The following is a 19,120-nucleotide window of genomic DNA, read 5'->3' as shown; positions in this document are numbered from 1 at the left end:
AAAATGTAGACAAATCTATGAAATAATTAAAAGACATCGGGCCCGAGTTTGGTTGACTCATCGCCGGCTGCTCAGCGGTCTCGATGGTTTTTGTGCACTCTCCCCTCCAAGTGAGTTTCATCAGGTCCTCACGCCGGTGGGGAGAAAAGACCGCTGGGGACCATCCGCTGGCGTGCACCGGTGTGCAACGCCCACAAGAGTGGTCCCGCCCACTGAGTTGCCAGTTTAGTCCGGGTGGTCCTCTGCTCCAGCAGGAGAAGAGACCACCGCGTGGAGGAAAGTCTTATCTGAATGGTAAGTATGAAGACCTGCAAAAAAAGGTTAATGCACTTTTCTATGTTTCTTTTGCAGGGATTTCGGTGGATGGGGTCCCCTGAAGGATTTCTGGTGGTTTTTTTTAATTGATTTGAAAAATTTTTATTTTATCTATTTTCCCCCCCGCCCCACCCCCCCACCCCCCCCACCTCCCTACCCCCCCCCACCTCCCTGGGCCCGACTCTATCCTTGGCGGTACTTTGCCGAGGATCGCATTTGCCATCCAGAATGGGACCTGCCACTCGCTGCCGCCCAGAATCAGTGTGTCAGGCCCATTTTTGCCACCAGGCGGTCTTTCCCACATTTTTTCACAAAACTTCCGCCTAAAGTACCATCCGGATCTTAGTGATCCTTTGGACGGTACTTGGGCAGTACTTAGATTTCACCAAACTCGGGCCCATAGAATAATAATAGTGGGAGATTTCAAATATCCCCATATAAACAGGCAAGAAGAGGTAGGGAAGGGGGAAAAGGGAATGAAGTTTTTACAGTGTGTTCAGGGCTCCTTTTGTTGCTCAGTACATAAGTCCAACAAGAGAGGAATCACTGGTGGATCTAGTAATGGGAAATTAATCAGAGAAGTAAGTGTAGGGGAACAGCTGGGCAATAACGATCATAATATGATGAGGTTTAATATAATGGTTGAGAAAGACATAAGTAAGACAAAGACCAAATTAATAGATTGGAAAATAACTAATTTTGAAGGCAATGAGAATGGAACCAGGGAAGGTAAACGGGAAAAAAATTGACAGGCAAAGAGAAAGAACAGCAGTGGGAAATATTTGAAACGGTGATCAATAGAGTTCAGGAGAAATATATTCCACGAAAAAAACAAGAGCAAACTCGGTAATGAAACGCCATGGATGAATAAAGAGATAAAAGTAAAATTAAAACTAAGTAAAAGGGGTATACTAAGTATATAGACAATGGCCCCAAGTTTCCACATGATTTGCTCCTGATTTTTAGGAGCAACTGGTGGAGAACGGAGTATCTTAGAAATCGGAATTCTCCACATTTAAGTTTTCTGCAGTTCTAGTCAGGTAGAACAGTTTCACTTTTGAACAGAATTTTTTTTTCAAAAGGGGGCGTGTCCGGCCACTGACGCCTGATTTCAAAGTTTCCACAGTGAAAACGTACTCCAAACTAACTTAGAATGGAGCAAATGAAGATTTTTGTAGGCTTGAAAAAACCTTGTCTACACATTAAAAAATCAGGCGCAGGTTACAAATTAGGCGTCGGGAACGAGGTGGGGGGGGAAGGGAAGTCAATAAATTCAACAATCAATCCTTAGTTATACTTATACAAATATTATACAAATAAATCCAACCTGAATAAAAATTTATAAGCAAAGAAAAGATTAAATAAACCATGTTCCTACCTGTGTGAAAGTGTTTCAAGCAGCGGTGTGGCGTCGGTCCCGACGGCAGGGGCAAGAAGCAGCAAGCAGCCTCAGTGCTGATCATGGAAGGCCAATGTGGTTTTGTTAAAAATTGAACAACTACAAAGAATTTGAATAGTCTCAAACAAGTGCATGTGTCCCGTTTATCACAGTCTATCTTTACTTACAGAATGAGTGGTGGAGATTGAAACGGTAACGAGTTGTAAAGGCTGAATTAAAATGCAAAGTTACTGCAGTAACACTGGTTAAAGAGCCAACATTAATTCAGCAGGTGATTTACTCAGCAGTGCTGCTAAAAGCACTCCCTCACACACAGAAATATCAAGAAAATTAAAATGCAAGCCTTTGCAAGGGTTCAATAAACAAATCTTCACTTTTTCTGCAGCACTTTTAAAAATGGCCGAGTGCGCGAACGCTCCAACGCGCATGCGCAGGGTTGCCGGCACCAAAAAAACTCATTTAAATTGTACCCGCCCCCTCCTACTTACAAAATCGGCGCGAGTGGTACGCTCCGCCCCCTGTGCGCCGCGCCAAGCAGACATCGAGCTGCAAGGAGCTCGAGAATACCGCGGTTTTTTTCAGGCACCGTTTTCGGCGCGAAAAACAGGCGCCCAGCTCTGAGGGGCGCCTTTTTCGCCGCGTGTGGAAACTTGGGGCCAATAAAGGAGAGGATGACAAAAGGGAATACAAAGAGGTTCGGAAAGAAGTAAAAATAAACAATTTGGAAAGCAAAAAGGGACTAGGAAATAAAATTGTTGAAGAATATAAAAAGAAACAGTAAGCATTCTACAGATACGTAAATAAAAGAAAAATCAAGAAAGAAATAGGGCTACGAAAAGATGCACAAGTTAAACTCTCAGGTAATGACAACAAAATGGCAGGAATATTGAATAGTATTTACCAGGGAAACTAACAAGGTGGGCATGACATTAGAAGAGATCAAATACATTTAAGATAGAAAGTAGGGAGATAATTGGTAAACTAATCAAACCTAGAGAGGATAAAACCCTTGGTGTGGATGGATTGCATATTAAAAGAAACTAGGGAAGAGATAGCAGAAGCATTGTTACATATATAACAATTCATTAGAAAAGGGAATAGTGCCAGACATTGGCAAACAGCTAATGTTGTTCCTATATTTAAAAAGAGAGATGGAACAAGTCCAGGGACTATAGACCAGTTAGCTTAACGTCAGTGGTAGAAAAGATTAATTAAATCTCGACTCAAAGATGTAATAGAAAAACATCTAGAAACCAAAAATATAATAGAGTAGTCAGCACGGATTTCAAAAGGGAGTATCATGCTTGATCAACCTAATAGCATTCTTTGAAGAAGTTACAGAAAGAGTAGACAAAGGTAGATGTAATATATTTGGACTTTCAAAAGGCCATCGATAAGATACCGCATAGTAGACTCATAACTACGGTCAGAGCATGTGGATTCGGGAAGCAATTAGCAGAATGGATAATAAGCTGGCTACAAAACAGTAAACTAAGTGATGGGGTGAAGGGTAACTGCTCGGACTGGCAAATGGTGGGAAGTGGTGTTTCACGGGAATTGGTGTTGGGACCACTGTTGTTCACAGTGTCAGCTGTGGCTCAGTGGGAAGCACACTCGCCTCTGAGTCAGAAGGTTGTGGGTTCAAGTCCCACTCCAGGAACTTGAGTACATAACTCTTGGCTGACACTCCAGTGCAGCGCTGAGGGAGTGCTGCACTGTTGGAGGTGCCGTCTTTCAGATGAGTCGTTAAACCGAGGCCCCGTTTTCTCTCTCCGGTGGACATAAAAGATCCCATGGCATTATTTCGAAGAAGAGCAGGGGAGTTATACCAGGTGTCCTGCCCAATATTTATCCCTCAATCAACAAAAACAAATTATCTGGTCATTATCACATTGCTGTTTCTGTGAGTTTTCTTTGCGCAAGTTGGCTGCGACGTTTCCCACATTACAAAAGTGACTACACTCCAAAAAGTACTTCATTGGCTGTAAAGCACTTTGTGACATCCAGTGACTGTGAAAGGCGCTATATAAATGCAAGTCTTTTTTTCTTTTATTTACATAAATGACTTGGATTCGGGAATCGGAAGTACAAGTTCAAAATTTGCAGATATCAAATTGGGAGGAGCAGTTAATACAAGGAAGAATGCGGCAAAATACAGGAAAACACTAATAAACTTGCAGAATGGCCGTGTAATTGGCAAATGAATTTCAGTATAGATAAGTGTGATATTTTGGAAGGAAAAAGGAGGCCACATACTGCTTGAATAAAATAAGTATCTGAATGGGGTAGAGGAGCTTAAGGTATCTAGGGGTACAGAAATGCAAATTGCTAAAAGTAGTGATGTAGGTTAATAAGACCATAAAAAAGCAAATTGGGGTTCATTTCTAGAGGGATAGAATTGAAGAGCAGAGAAGTTATGTTAAACGTATATTGAACATTGGTTAGACCACATTTGGAGTACTATGCACATTTCTGGTCTCCATTTAGAGGCACTGGAGAAGGTGCAAAAAAGATTTACTAGAATGATGCCAGAATTGAGATGATTGACTTATCAGGATAGGCTGAACAGGCTGGAGCTGTTTTCTCTAGAAAAGAGAAAGTTGAACGGTGAGCTGTCGGAGGGCTTTACAATAATGAAAGCGTAGATGCAGAGAAAATGTTTCCACTTGTGGTGGAGTCCAAACTAAACATCATAAATATAAGATAGTCCAATAGGAAATTTGGGAGAAACTTCTTTGCCCAAAGAGTGGTAAGAATCTGGTGCACATTACCTACCACAAGGAGTAGTTGAGGCGAATAGCATAAGGGGAAGCTAGATAAGCACATGAAAGAGAAAAGAATAGGATATGCTGATAGGGTTAGATGAAGTAGGCTGGGAGGGGGCTTGTGGAGCATAAACACCGACGTAGACCAATTGGGCTGAATGGCCTGTATCTGCTGTACACTCGATGTAACTTGATGAAAAGTTAGCCTTAATAGCTGTTGCTAACAGGCAGTTTACTGGACAGATTAGAATATCACTACCCAACTTCATGAAATCTGTGATTTTACCCACCCAATATTCTGAAGTGCAGAGAGTCGAAGCAGAGTAAATAAAGGTGTTGTAGTTTATAATTATTAAATGAACCAGAAAAACACTAATGGCAGGAAGTCGATTGATTGATTCCGGTTTAAGAGGATCTGATACTGTCTAATCAAAAGATTATTCTAACACTGGAGTGTGGGCTAAATGTAACAGTATTGTCCAAACACATTTGAAGTATACTCCCATCCAACCTCTGCTTAGCTAGATGGTGGTAAGTCAGGAGAAATGTCTACTGCCGCAGTAAATTATCAGCAAATGTTTATAGAGGTCTTGAAACAGGGAAAATTATATCCTTAGATTTACTGTTTATTTGTGATATTTTCAGTAATTTGGCTTCATGGTATTAATTGTTGACCCTGTGATGTGAACAGAATTTAACCTTTTTGGTTCGCTTGGGCTATAGGTGGAAATGGTATACTCGCTGCTGTCAATGCTTGGTACACACGACAAGGATGATATGTCTCGAACTTTGCTAGCAATGTCTAGTTCTCAGGACAGCTGTATAGCTATGCGTCAGTCTGGTTGTCTTCCGCTGCTCATACAGCTTTTGCACGGCAATGATAAAGACTCTGTGCTGCTAGGCAATTCACGTGGCAGTAAGGAGGCCCGTGCACGGGCTAGTGCTGCACTGCACAATATAATCCATTCGCAGCCAGATGACAAGAGAGGAAGAAGAGAGACCCGTGTTCTTCATCTGCTAGAACAAATCCGTGCTTACTGTGAAACATGTTGGGAATGGCAGGAAGCACATGAGCGAGGCGTGGATCAGGACAAAAATCCAAGTATGATATTTTCTATACAGTATTATATGTGAATCAGTTTCATTGCATTTTTCTATTAAAAGAAGCAGCCTTTAAGAAAAAATAACGTCGGAAAGTTCTGTTTTTTAAAACTTTTCATTATAATACAATATATGTGTGTATATATATATATATATATATATGGCAGCTCCTTTTATTAAAGATGCATATTTTTGTTAAAATGAAATTAGTAATTGTGTTTATGATAGCATCACAGCTTGACTTTTGCAGCTATATTGTAATCTATTGCTTGAGTGTCTGTTGCATCTGGACTGCTGCAATTAGCATGAAGAGCACTATTTGTACAATATATCTATCTATTTTCTTCTGTGAGTATAAAAATTGTCCTAGTAATTGACAGATTTAAACAGAAATATCAGCAAAATTATGTTTGCACCAAGTTCCAACCCTTCCCAAATGTACCAGTTCTAGCTAGCACCAGGCATCCGCCAGTGCTGCTCTGTGTGCCTGTTGAAAAAATACATTAGAGTGCTGTGAATTGACTTGCCCTGTTTTGTTCCTTCCTGTGGGAAGATGGCTGTCAAAATGATCAAAATGAGTTTTAACCTTTGTTATTTGGGATATAATGACAAACTTACTTCTATGGTACTGTATGTTTGTGTATTAATATACTGGTAGGGCACCCTATGCTAAGATCTGTGTTTGAAGTCTAGACAAAAAAAAATTCCTGCCGTCTACTGTCCCTCCTATCTTTAAAGGTAACTTACCCACCTCTCCATGACTTCCACCTAGGATGCTGCATTGGGCGATATTGAAGATGTCCTACAAAGTGCCAAGTTGAAGCTCCAAACGACTATAATAAAATATGAAAGTCAGGTTTAACAATACCCTTCACCTGAATGCATGGCTGAAGATAACCAGATTGTCCTTTATATCCAAACTAAACTTATAATGCACTTAGATACAAGTATCCCTCTGGTTCCATGAAGACCGTAGAGATAATTCCAACCTTTTCCATTGCTCAGTTTTTTATTTAAGTTACCATGAACAATCACGCGTCGATCTCCTTCTGTTGCTGCAAAGATATCTGATCAGCAGAGTTCAAACCTCTTCATCATGGAATAAAACGCTTTACAAAAGCCCAGGCTAGACACATTTCAGCCCCTAAGGCCAGCTAGTGTTATCTTTACAATGTACATAAGCCTACACATGTCAAAACTCCAGTACATGAGGGCCGAGTATGGTTATTAGGGTTTACAGTCAGATTAGTGGGATCATTACTAAGTGCAGACAATCAGAATCTTTCACTTCAATGATCCCTACCCAAAATTTAGGTATAGTGCTGTTAATTCACAAGTATCGTACCCCTTTGTCTCCTCTTTCTAGAAGTCAGTGTTTATTAAAAGATATTTTACAAGCTCTCAAACTGTAGAGATAGTTCCTCCTGATAAAGATAGCCTCCATTTTTTTTCTTTATTTGTTTAAATCACGAGTGAGAAGGTGAGAGCTCTCTTTCAAAGAATCTATGTTGTTTATGCTGCTCAATATGCCATTTGCAGCAAAGAGGAAGACTGGCCTACTTTTACACATTTGTGTTCTGAAACCAGCCTTGACAGCCAGGTGGCTACTCTAGGTGACCATCTGCATTTTCAACTGTATGTTGTGTAAATATATTTCTTTCAGTCTAATTATCATTAGCAATTTTCTCAGCATTTGTGACATGCTTGATTCATATACGTGTTTATACAGCACAATAAAAGCTGTAATTTGTTTTCTGCACTGTATAGTTACTATTTCAGTTGAGTATTATATATGTTCATTTAATTAGAATGATATACTGTTACAGCACAGAAAGAGGCCATTTTGGCTTTTCATATTTTATTACCTTGACATCCTCATAACCAATTAAATGAATTCCAGTATTCAACTTCCTTGAACTATTGATATACAAGCAATGCTGATTTTTTTTAAATGTAAAGATGCTGGATATGCAGGCCTGGGTTTTATGCTTGTGCATTCACCAGCCAATTAAAGTAAATGAGCTGGCCAGCACAGGAGTGAAAAATACTGGCCGCAATGTCTAGTTTAGAAATTTGAATCGATATCTGCACAGCTCTATGTTGTATCAAGCAAAAAAGGTTTGCTTTAACTGCATTCATCTTATTATTCAGTAACAGGAAATGTAACTTTTCTTGCTTTTGTTCTAAAACAGTGCAGTACAAAAGATCAGTTTTTGTTTGCTAAAGTTCATTTTAATTGACTTCAATGATTTCTAGAGCTTATATTTGAAAGTTATACTACAATATTTAAATAGTGAAAATAAAACAGATAGAAATTTGAATCGCCTGCTATTTAAGGTTTGTGTGTGCATTATGTTGCTATAGTGCCATCTCCAGTGGAACACCAGATCTGCCCTGCAGTGTGTGTACTTATGAAGCTTTCATTTGATGAGGAGCACAGGCATGCAATGAATGAATTAGGTAAGTTATGTCAATCTTGTCTACTAGATTAGAGAGCGTACTTTCCATATTCTGAACTTTTTGATGTATTCAAAAATTGGTTGCATCAGAACAACAACAACTTGTATTTATAGTGCCTTTAACCAAGTGAAAAGTCCCAAGGCACTTCACAGGAGTATTATGAGAGAGAGAACAAATAATGTGTTCCATTTAGTGGCCCTTGGTGGGAAAAATCGGAAGGTTTTAGAAATTGCATCCTACAGTTGGACTCCAAATCAGAGCACCATAGATTTAATTTCTCATTTTAATTTGGAATATTTGTGGCGGAGTGCTATATTGAAGGGGTGGGGATGAGCAAGGGACTGACCAAATTGAGTCCTGCTCCACAGAAATACACCTTCAGTTTTAATGCAAGCAAATGACAGGAATGATGGTGAAAATTATGACCTCTGCCACCTGCACTTCCAAGCTGCAGTTCAAGAAGGAATTGTCATTGTGAAAGATAAATAGGAGGAGGAGGCAAAGCTTAAACGAGTAACAAAAAGATATTGTGATTTGTGACCTGCCAGCGTTGGCTGTTGATGCTATAATAAAGTTGTAGTTTAGCTTGTTTTACTGCACATTTTTGTCTTCTAAGAAAGTGACTTTCAGTTTTCATGTCAATTATCTGATTTACTTAATTGTTTTAAAATCTACTGTTTCAAGACTTAAGCTTGCCTACAGAACATTTTATGCTAATAAGGTACACTAGATAGCCCTGTAAGGAAACCTTCTAAAATTTCTAATTAGAACCTCCTTTGCCCAATGCTAAAAGGGAAAAAAAAATGAGTAAACTTTTAGATGTGTGATGTGAGAGCAATTTGTTCCTAAGTGCACAGCAGTCATAGAGGTCACTCGGGATTTGATAGTCTCCACAATTTGGAATCTTGGTTCCTAGTCCCTCAGCATATGTATGCATTTGATATAAGTATGTTGACTCCCGTTCATGTGCACATGCACACATCAAAGCTAAAGCATGCATATAACAGGAAAGTGAAATTCAAACTAGGACTCTAAGGGCCGGATTTTCTGCTTTCAGGGTTTCTCGGCGAAAACGATAGCGATACGTGAAACTTACCGTTTTCGCTACGCTACCATTTTTAGGTCAAACTTTTGGCCTTTACGAAGGGAGGCGTTGCACAAGCATTCGCGGCGCAAAACACGAGTTTCAGCAACTTTAGTCCAGGCTCGTTTGCGCTGCGAGAGAGGCTTTGGCGGGGGGAGATTCCAAAAACATTTACAAGACCCTTAATAAAGTATTCGCTGCATAAAAAATAAAAACTTTAACTTACCTTTTTTGCAGGTTTTCGTACTTAGCGCTGCTCGCAAGGCTGCACAGACAGATTTGACCTGTCGCTATTCTGGGTGCGGTGTACGGGTCGGGAGAGTGCCGAAAGTCAGTCGCAAACACAATCCACGTCGGCGCACCTCTCCCCGGCTGTATTTGGAAGCGCTGCCGCAAACGGGTACCCGAGGATCCTGCCAGGCTTTACAACCGAGTTTTTGCTGCAGAGGGTCAAATCGTGGCGAAAACCCGGTCGCAAAGTTCTTGAAAATCCGGCCCTTAGTATTCAGGAATACATACATATAAAAAGAAGGGTAGGTTTAAAAAGAAGGGTAGGTTAAGACGATCAGGCCCATCGGTGAGATTCCTCTCTAAGTCAATCAGATAAAGCTATTGAAGACTGCGGTTTTCATAAACCCTTACGATTGCAACCTCATAACTTGCCGCCTTTGATTAGAAATGGCCACCTGTCAAGTTCCCTTTTAAAGGTCAGCGATGAATCCATACCCACCATGGCCCAGATTTTGAGGTCAGTGATGAAGGAACAGCGCTTGCGCTTCACTATGTTTACTTTACAGCTGTGCAGAGTTTTCAAGGGTTTTTGAACAGTCTGTCTATGTCCTCTCGAAGTCTATCCCTATCCTCCTCACTGTTCACTATACTTCCATGTTTTGAGTCATCGACAAATTTTGAAATAGTATCCTGTACACCGAAGTCCAAATCATTAATATATATCAAGAAAAGCAGTGGTCCTCGTATCGAACCCTGTGGAACACCACTGTATACCTTTCTCATGTCTGAAAAGCAACCGTTCACCACTGCTCTCTGTTTCCTGTCACTTAGCCAATTTCTTTTCCATGCTGCCACTGTCCTTTCTATTCCATGGGTTTCCACTTTGCTGGCAAACCCTATTATATGACACTTTATCAAATGCTTTTTGGAAGTCTGTGTACACCATGTCAACCGCATTGCCCTCAACAATCCTCTCTGTTACCTCATCAAAAAATCCAATCAATTTAGTTAAAAGGTCCGTGCTGGCTTCCCTTAATTAATCCACACTTGTCCAAGTGACAATTTTCTCCTGGATTATCGTTTTTAAAAGCCACCCCACCACAAAGGTTAAGCCGATTGGCCTGTAGTTGCTGGGTTTATCCTTACACCCTTTTTTGAACAAGGATGTAACATTGGCAATTTTCCAGTCATTTGGCACCACCCCGTATCCAAGGAAGATTGGAAGGTTGTGGCCAGTACCTCGACAACTTCAATCTTTACTTCCCTTCGCATCATAAGATGCATCCCATCCAGTTCTGGTAACTTACCTACTTTAAGTACAGCCAGCCTTTCTAGTACCTCCTCTTTATCAATTTTTATCCCATCCAATATCTCAACTACCTCCTCTTTCACTATGACTTTGGCAACATCTTCTTCCTTGGTAAAGATAAATGCAAAGTGCTCATTTAGTATCTCAGCCATGCCCTCTGCCTCCATGCATAAGTCTCCTTTTTGGTCCTTAATCGGCCCCACCCCGCCTCTTACTGCCCATTTACTGTTTATATGCCTAAAGAAGACTTTTGGATTCCCTTTTATGTGAGCTATCAGTCTACTCTCATACACCCTCTTTGCAGCTCTTCCTTTTTCACTTCTCTGAACTTTCTGCATTCAGTCTGGTTCTCACTTGTATTCGCAACCTGACAACTGTCTTTTTGTGCTTTATCTTACTCTCTATCTCTTTCGTCATCCAGCGAGCTCCGGCTTTGGTTACTCTACCTTTCCTCCTTGTGGGAATGTACCTCAGCTGTACCCAAACCATGCCCTCTTGAAAGGCAGCCCGTTGTTCAATTACAGTTTTGCCTGACAATCTCGTTGATTCCAATTTACCTGAGCCAGGTCCGTTCTTAACCCATTGAAATTGGCCTCCTCCAATTAAGTATTTTGACTCTAGATTGCTCTTTGTCCTTTTCCATAGCTAACCTAAATCTTATAATGCTATGATCACTGTTCCCTAAATGTTCCCCTTCTGGAACTTGATCCACCTGACCCATCTCATTCCCCAGAACCAGTTCCAGCAATGCTTCCTTCCTCATTGGGCTAGAAATGTACTGATCAACAAATTTCTCTTGAACACACTTCAGAAATTCTTCCCCTCCCTGCCCTTTAATTGAAGTCCCCCATTATCACTACTCTATATTTCTTGCACCTCTCTGTAATTTCCCTGCTCTTCGATATCCTTCCCAATAGTAGGTGGCCTAAAGAATACACCTAGTAGCGTAATGGCACCTTTATTGTTTCTCAACTCTAACCAAATAGATTATGACCTTGACCCCTCCAGGACATCCTCTCTCTCCAGCACTGTAATATTCTCCTTAACCAATACTACCACCCCACCTTCATTCATTCCTTCTCTATCTTTCCTGAACACCCTTTATCCAGGAATATTTAGTACCCAACCCTGCCTTTTTTTGAAGATTTACATAAGTGCACTGTAAAAGCTATCTTAGACCTTTTTGTATTTTCTTAATCTGTCCATACCTAACTCTAGTGCTATCATATCTCCCACTCTTTTGTGCACCATTTTTCTCCTTTCTGATGCCACATCTTGGTGCCCATTCCCCTGCCAAATTAGTTTAAACCCTCCGCAACAGCACTAGCAAACCCTCCCGTGAGGATATTGGTCCCAACCCGTCTGGCCTGTACAGGTCCCACCGGTCCCAATGCCTTAGGAATCTAAAGCCCTCCCTCCTGCACCATCTCTCTAACCACGCATTCATCTGCTCTATCTGCCTATTCTATACTCACTCTCGTGGCACCGGGAGTAATCAGGATATTCATCATCATCATAGGCAGTCCCTCGGAATCGAGGAAGACTTGCTTCCACTCTTAAAATGAATCCTTAGGTGGCTGAACAGTCCAATACGAGAACCACAGTCCCTGTCGCAGGTGGGACAGATAGTCATTGAGGGAAAGGGTGGGTGGGACAGGTTTGCCGCACGCTCTTTCCACTGCCTGTGCTTGATTTCTGCATGCTCTCGCCGATGAGACTCGAGGTGCTCAGCGCCATCCAGGATGCACTTCCTCCACTTAGGGCGGTCTTTGGCCAGGGACTCCCAGGTGTTGGTGGGGATGTTGCACTTTATCAGGAAGGCTTTGCGGGTGTCCTTGTAACGTTTCCTCTGCCCACCTTTGGCTCGTTTGCGGTGAAGGAGTTTGCGAGTAGAGCTCTCGCTTTGGGAGTCGTGTCTGGCATGCAAACGATGTGGTCTGCCCAGCGGAGCTGATCAAGTATGGTCAGTGCTTCAATGCTGGGGATGTTGGCCTGGTCGAGTATACTAATGTTGGTGCGTCTGTCCTCCCAGGGGATTTGTAGGATCTTGCGGCGGCATCGTTGGTGGTATTTCTCCAGCGACTTGAGGTGTCTACTGTACATTGTCCATGTCTCTGATCCATACAGGAGGGCAGGTATTACTACAGCCCAGTAGACCATGAGCTTGGTGGCAGTTTTGAGGGCCTGGTCTTCAAACACTTTTCCTCAAGCGGCCGAAGGCTGCACTAGCACACTGGAGGTGGTGTTGAATCTCATCGTCAGTGTCTGCTCTTGTTGATAAGAGGCTCTCGAGGTATTGGAAATGGTCCACGTTGTCCAAGACCGCGCCGTGGATCTTGATGACCGGGGAGCAGTGCTGTGCGGCGAGGACAGGCTGGTGGAAGACCTTTGCCTTTGGGATGTAAGGCCCATGCTTTCATATAGCTCAGTAAATACGTTGATTCTGTTCTGGAGTTCAGCCTCTGTATGTGCGCAGACGCAGGCATCGTCCACGTACTACAGCTCGACGACAGAGGTTGAAGTGGTCTTGGACCTGGCCTGGAGGCAGCAACGGTTGAACAGGTTCTCACTGGTTCTGTAGTTTAGTTCCACTCCAGCGGGGAGCTTGTTGACTGTGAGGTGGAGCATGGCAGCGAGGAAGATTGAGAAGAGGGTTGGGGCAATGACGCAGTCCTGTTTGACCCCAGTCCGGACGTGGACTGGTTCTGTAATGGTAAGGATCACGGCCTGCATTTAGGTGTGGAGCAGGTGGAGAATGGTGACGAACTTTTGGGGGCATCCGAAACGGAGGAGGACGCTCCATAGACCTTTGCAGTTGACCGTGTCAAAGACTTTTGTAAGGTCGAAGAAGGCCATGTATAAGGGCTGGTGCTGTTCCCTGCATTTTTCCTGCAGCTGTCGCGCTGCAAAAATCATATCCGTTGTGCCCCGTGGGGGACGAAATCCGCACTATGACTCCGGGAGGAGCTCCTCAGCCACAGGAAGAAGACGGTTGAGGAGGACTCTAGCGACGACTTTCCCAGTGGCTGATAACAGGGAGATTCCTCTGTGGACTTCGCCTTTTTTAAAGATGGTCATGATCACTGCATCTCTGAGATCTCCCAGCATGCTCTCCTCCTTCCAAATGCGAGCGATGAGGTCATGTATTCGCGCCAGCAGTGCCTCTCCGCCATACGTCAGTGCCTCAGTAGGGATTCCATCCGCTTCCATAGCTTTGTTGTTCTTAAGCTGCCTTATGGCTTTTTCTACCTCGTGCAGTGTTGGGGTTTTACTGAGATGGTGGCGGGTAGCATGCTGCAGGATGGAGTCGAGAACATGCGGGTCAAAGGCAGAGTCTCGATTGAGGAGATCTTCGAAGTGCTCCTTCCAGCGGGCCCTGACTGCCTCGGTGTCCTTGAGCGTTTCCCCGTTCTTGGCCAGCAGTGGGGTGGGGCCTTGGGTGTTTGGCCCGTAGGTGGCCTTGACTGCGGTGAAGAAGCCTCACACATTATGGCTATCAGCCAGCTGCTGTATCTCCTGTGCTTTCTCTATCCGCCACCTGTTCTTTAGGTGCCGGGTTTTTTGTTGGACCTCAGCCTTGAGCCGTCTGTAATGCTGTAATGCCCATATAGCAGTGCCTGGTCTCCAGTCGTCTTGCCACTGGACCAAGACCTTCCTCGGCTAAGCCCGTGTGGTGTACAACGACCACCCCACATTAAAAGAACTCACGCATAGGCATCTTCCATTCTTCTAACATGAAGTTTGGGACTGGCCCCCATAATATGGTGGAATTCTGCATTAGGATGGAGAATGAAACAGTAATTTCAGAGACCATGGTCCAGAACTTAAAGAAGGGTAACTTTGAAGGTATGAGGCGTGAATTGGCTAGGATAGATTGGCGAATGATACTTAGGGGGTTGACTGTGGATGGGCAATGGCAGACATTTAGAGACCGCATGGATGAAGTACAACAATTGTACATTCCTGTCTGGCGTAAAAATAAAAAGGGGAAGGTGGCTCAACCGTGGCTATCTAGGGAAATCAGGGATAGTATTAAAGCCAAGGAAGTGGCATACAAATTGGCCAGAAATAGCAGCGAACCTGGGGACTGGGAGAAATTTAGAACTCAGCAGAGGAGGACAAAGGGTTTGATTAGGACAGGGAAAATGGAGTACGAGAAGAAGCTTGCAGGGAACATTAAGGCGGATTGCAAAAGTTTCTATAGGTATGTAAAGAGAAAAAGGTTGGTGAAGACAAACGTAGGTCCCCTGCAGTCAGAATCAGGGGAAGTCATAACGGGGAGCAAAGAAATGGCGGATCAATTGAACAAGTACTTTGGTTCGGTATTCACTAAGGAGGATACAAACAACCTTCCGGATATAAAAGGGGTCAGAGGGTCTAGTAAGGAAGAGGAACTGAGGGAAATCTTTATTAGTCGGGAAATTGTGTTGGGGAAATTGATGGGATTGAAGGCCGATAAATCCCCAGGGCCTGATGGACTGCATCCTAGAGTACTTAAGGAGGTGGCCTTGGAAATAGTGGATGCATTGACAGTCATTTTCCAACATTCCATTGACTCTGGATCAGTTCCTATGGAGTGGAGGGTAGCCAATGTAACCCCACTTTTTAAAAAAGGAGGGAGAGAGAAAACAGGGAATTATAGACCGGTCAGCCTGACCTCAGTAGTGGGTAAAGTGATGGAATCAATTATTAAGGATGTCATAGCAGTGCATCTGGAAAATGGTGACATGATAGGTCCAAGTCAGCATGGATTTGTGAAAGGGAAATCATGCTTGACAAATCTTCTGGAATTTTTTGAGGATGTTTCCAGTAAAGTGGACAAGGGAGAACCAGTTGATGTGGTATATTTGGACTTTCAGAAGGCTTTCGACAAGGTCCCACACAAGAGATTAATGTGCAAAGTTAAAGCACATGGGATTGGGGGTAGTGTGCTGACGTGGATTGAGAACTGGTTGTCAGACAGGAAGCAAAGAGTAGGAGTAAACGGGTACTTTTCAGAATGGCAGGCAGTGACTAGTGGAGTGCCGCAAGGTTCTGTGCTGGGGCCCCAGCTGTTTACATTGTACATTAATGATTTAGACGAGGGGATTAAATGCAGTATCTCCAAATTTGCGGATGATACTAAGTTGGGTGGCAGTGTGAGCTGCGAGGAGGATGCTATTAGGCTGCAGAGTGACTTGGATAGGTTAGGTGAGTGGGCAAATGCATGGCAGATGAAGTATAATGTGGATAAATGTGAGGTTATCCACTTTGGTGGTAAAAACAGAGAGACAGACTATTATCTGAATGGTGACAGATTAGGAAAAGGGAAGGTGCAACGAGACCTGGGTGTCATGGTACATCAGTCATTGAAGGTTGGCATGCAGGTACAGCAGGCGGTTAAGAAAGCAAATGGCATGTTGGCCTTCATAGCGAGGGGATTTGAATACAGGGGCAGGGAGGTGTTGCTACAGTTGTACAGGGCCTTGGTGAGGCCACACCTGGAGTATTGTGTACAGTTTTGGTCTCCTAACTTGAGGAAGGACATTCTTGCTATTGAGGGAGTGCAGCGAAGGTTCACCAGACTGATTCCCGGGATGGCGGGACTGACCTATCAAGAAAGATTGGATCAACTGGGCTTGTATTCACTGGAGTTCAGAAGAATGAGAGGGGACCTCATAGAAACGTTTAAAATTCTGATGGGTTTAGACAGGTTAGATGCAGAAAGAATGTTCCCAATGTTGGGGAAGTCCAGAACCAGGGGTCACAGTCTGAGGATAAGGGGTAAGCCATTTAGGACCGAGATGAGGAGAAACTTCTTCACCCAGAGAGTGGTGAACCTGTGGAATTCTCTACCACAGAAAGTAGTTGAGGCCAATTCACTAAATATATTCAAAAGGGAGTTAGATGAAGTCCTTACTACTCGGGGGATCAAGGGTTATGGCGAGAAAGCAGGAAGGGGGTACTGAAGTTTCATGTTCAGCCATGAACTCATTGAATGGCGGTGCAGGCTAGAAGGGCTGAATGGCCTGCTCCTGCACCTATTTTCTATGTTTCTATGGAACGTCAAGACCCTCATGGACAATCCCAACAGCGACAGGCTGGAACGCCGCACCGCCATAGTTGCCCGGGAACTTAGACACTTTGATATCGACATTGCCGCCCTAAGCGAGACCCGGCGGGCAGGGGAAGGCCAGCTCAAGGAACAAGGTGGAGGTTATACCTTCTTCTGGAAAGGGAAACCAGAGGAAGAACGCCGCCTCCATGGAGTTGGCTTCGCCATCAAAAATGAGCTGGTCAACCGCCTCAAAGACTCCCCCTGCAGGGTTAACGAACGCCTTATGACTTTTTGACTCACCCTATCCTGGAATCAAAGCGCCACAGTCATCAGTCTGCAACAGATGCGACCAAAGAGGGTTTTTACTCCAACCTCGAAAAATCCTTGTCCCACGGTGACAAACTGATCCTCCTCGGTGACTTCAATGCCAGGGTCGGCAAGGACACAACCCTCTGGGGAGGCGTGATTGGCAGAGAGGAGGTAGGAAAAGCCAACTCCAGCGGTACCCTACTCCTGACACAATGCCTAGAACATGAACTTGTCATCACCAACACCTTGTTCCGCCAGAGGGACAAATGCAAGGCATCGTGGCAACACCCTCCAAACACTGGCACCTGCTCGACTATGTCATCGTCCGAGCCAGGGATCGCAAGGATGTGCACATCACCTGCGCCATGACCGGAGCTGACGACTGCTGGACGGACCACTGCCTAATCCGATGCATCATTGACATCAACATCGCCCCCAAGCGAAGGGAGCAGCAGAAGCAGTGCAGCAAAAAGGTCAATGCCAGGGCACTTAAAAGACCCAGTTAAGAGAGCCCTATACAGTCAGCGCCTCACAGCTAACCTGGTGTGCCTTGATGACCCCGTGACGCAGAATGCCCACAGCGCTTGGTCTGCCTTCCAGGATTCCATAACCAGTGTCTGCAAAGAGACGCTTGGTCACTCAACCAGGAAACACCAGGATTGGTTTGGTGAAAATGATCAGGAGATTCAAGAGCTAATAGATCACAAGCGCAAGGCATTTCTGAGCTTTAAACAACAATCCAACTCAGGAGCAGCAAAGCAGTATTACAGACGGCTCAAGGCTATTACTACCTTTGAGGTCCTGCTTTATAATTTCTTCCCTCGCTCCTTAAAATCTGCCTGCTGGACCTCATCCCTCTTTCTATCTATGTAGTTGATATCGATATGGACCACGACCTCTGGCTGTTCACCCTCCCCACTCAATGTTCTGCAGCTGTTCAGTGACATCCCTGGCACCAGGGAGGTAAGATACCACGCTGGAATCACATCAGCTGCCGCAGAAACGCCTGTCTGTTCCCCTAACTATTGAATCCCCTGTTGCTGTTGCTTTCCTGATCTTCCTCCTCTCCCCTCACCCCACCCCCTTCCCCCTTACAGCTGAGCCACCCGTGGACTTGGCTCTGTCTGTATTCCCCAGAGGAGCCATCACCCTTGCCAGTATTCAGTTAAAAAGTGAGATGCACTCGGACTCCTGCGCTGCCTGCCTAGTCCATCTCTTCTGTCTGGCAGTCACACATTCCCTCTACCTACACACTCTTCAGCTGTGTGGTGATCACCCCCTGAAACATGTTATCCACGTAGCTCTCGGCCTCACAGATGCATCACAGATGCAGCCAGCTGCTGCTCAAACTCTGAAACCCAGATTACAAAATTTTGCAGTACAGAGGGACCTGGGGACCTTTGTGCATGAAACACAAAAAGTTAGTATGCAGGTACAGCAAGTAATCGGGAAGGCAAATGGAATGTTGGCCTTTATTGCAAGAGGAATGAAGTATAAAAGCAGGGAAGTCCTGCTACAACTGTACAGGGTATTGGTGAGACCACACCTGGAGTACTGCGTACAGTTTTGGTTTCCTTATTTAAGGAGGGATATACTTGTATTGGAGGCAGTTCAGAGAAGGTTCATTCAGTTGATTCCTGAGAGGAAGGGGTTGACTTACGAAGAAAGGTTGGACCTATACTCATTGGAGTTTAGAAGAATGAGAGGTGATCTTATTGAAACATATAAGATGCTGAGGGGGCTCAACAAGGTGGATGCAGAGAGGATGTTTCCACTCGTGAGGCAATCTAGAACATGGGGACATAGTTTAAGAATAAGGGGTCGCCCGTTTAAAACTGAGATGAGAAGAAATTTCTTCTCTGAGGGTCGTAAATCTGTGGAATTCTCTGCCCCAAGAGTTGTAGAGGCTGGGTCATTGAATATATTTAAGGATGAGATCGATACATTTTTGAGTGATAAGGGAGTGAAGGATCATGGGAAGCAGGCAGGGAAATGGAGCTCAGCACAAGATCAGATCAGCCATGATCTTATTAAATGGCAGAGCAGGCTCGAGGGGCCAAATGGCCTACTCCTGCTCCTATTTCTTATATTTATATGTCACTTTAGGTTT

General features: G+C 43.9%; 1 protein-coding gene across 11 annotated transcripts in view; it reads left to right on the top strand.

Annotated features, from left to right (window-relative positions):
• Positions 1-19,120, top strand: part of apc (APC regulator of WNT signaling pathway) — a 388,865-nt gene that overhangs the window by 329,135 nt on the left and 40,610 nt on the right. For all 11 annotated transcript variants that reach the window (XM_070883858.1, XM_070883877.1, XM_070883847.1 and 8 more), the window contains 2 exons: positions 5,203-5,581; positions 7,945-8,040. In XM_070883858.1, coding sequence (XP_070739959.1) covers positions 5,203-5,581; positions 7,945-8,040 — 475 coding nt within the window. The remainder of the gene's footprint in view (positions 1-5,202; positions 5,582-7,944; positions 8,041-19,120) is intronic.

Source organism: Pristiophorus japonicus, chromosome 1 (assembly GCF_044704955.1).
Source record: "Pristiophorus japonicus isolate sPriJap1 chromosome 1, sPriJap1.hap1, whole genome shotgun sequence".
Lineage (NCBI taxonomy): Eukaryota > Metazoa > Chordata > Chondrichthyes > Pristiophoridae > Pristiophorus > Pristiophorus japonicus.
Note: the sequence above shows the minus strand (reverse complement) of the source record. Positions and strands in the feature narration are given on the sequence as shown.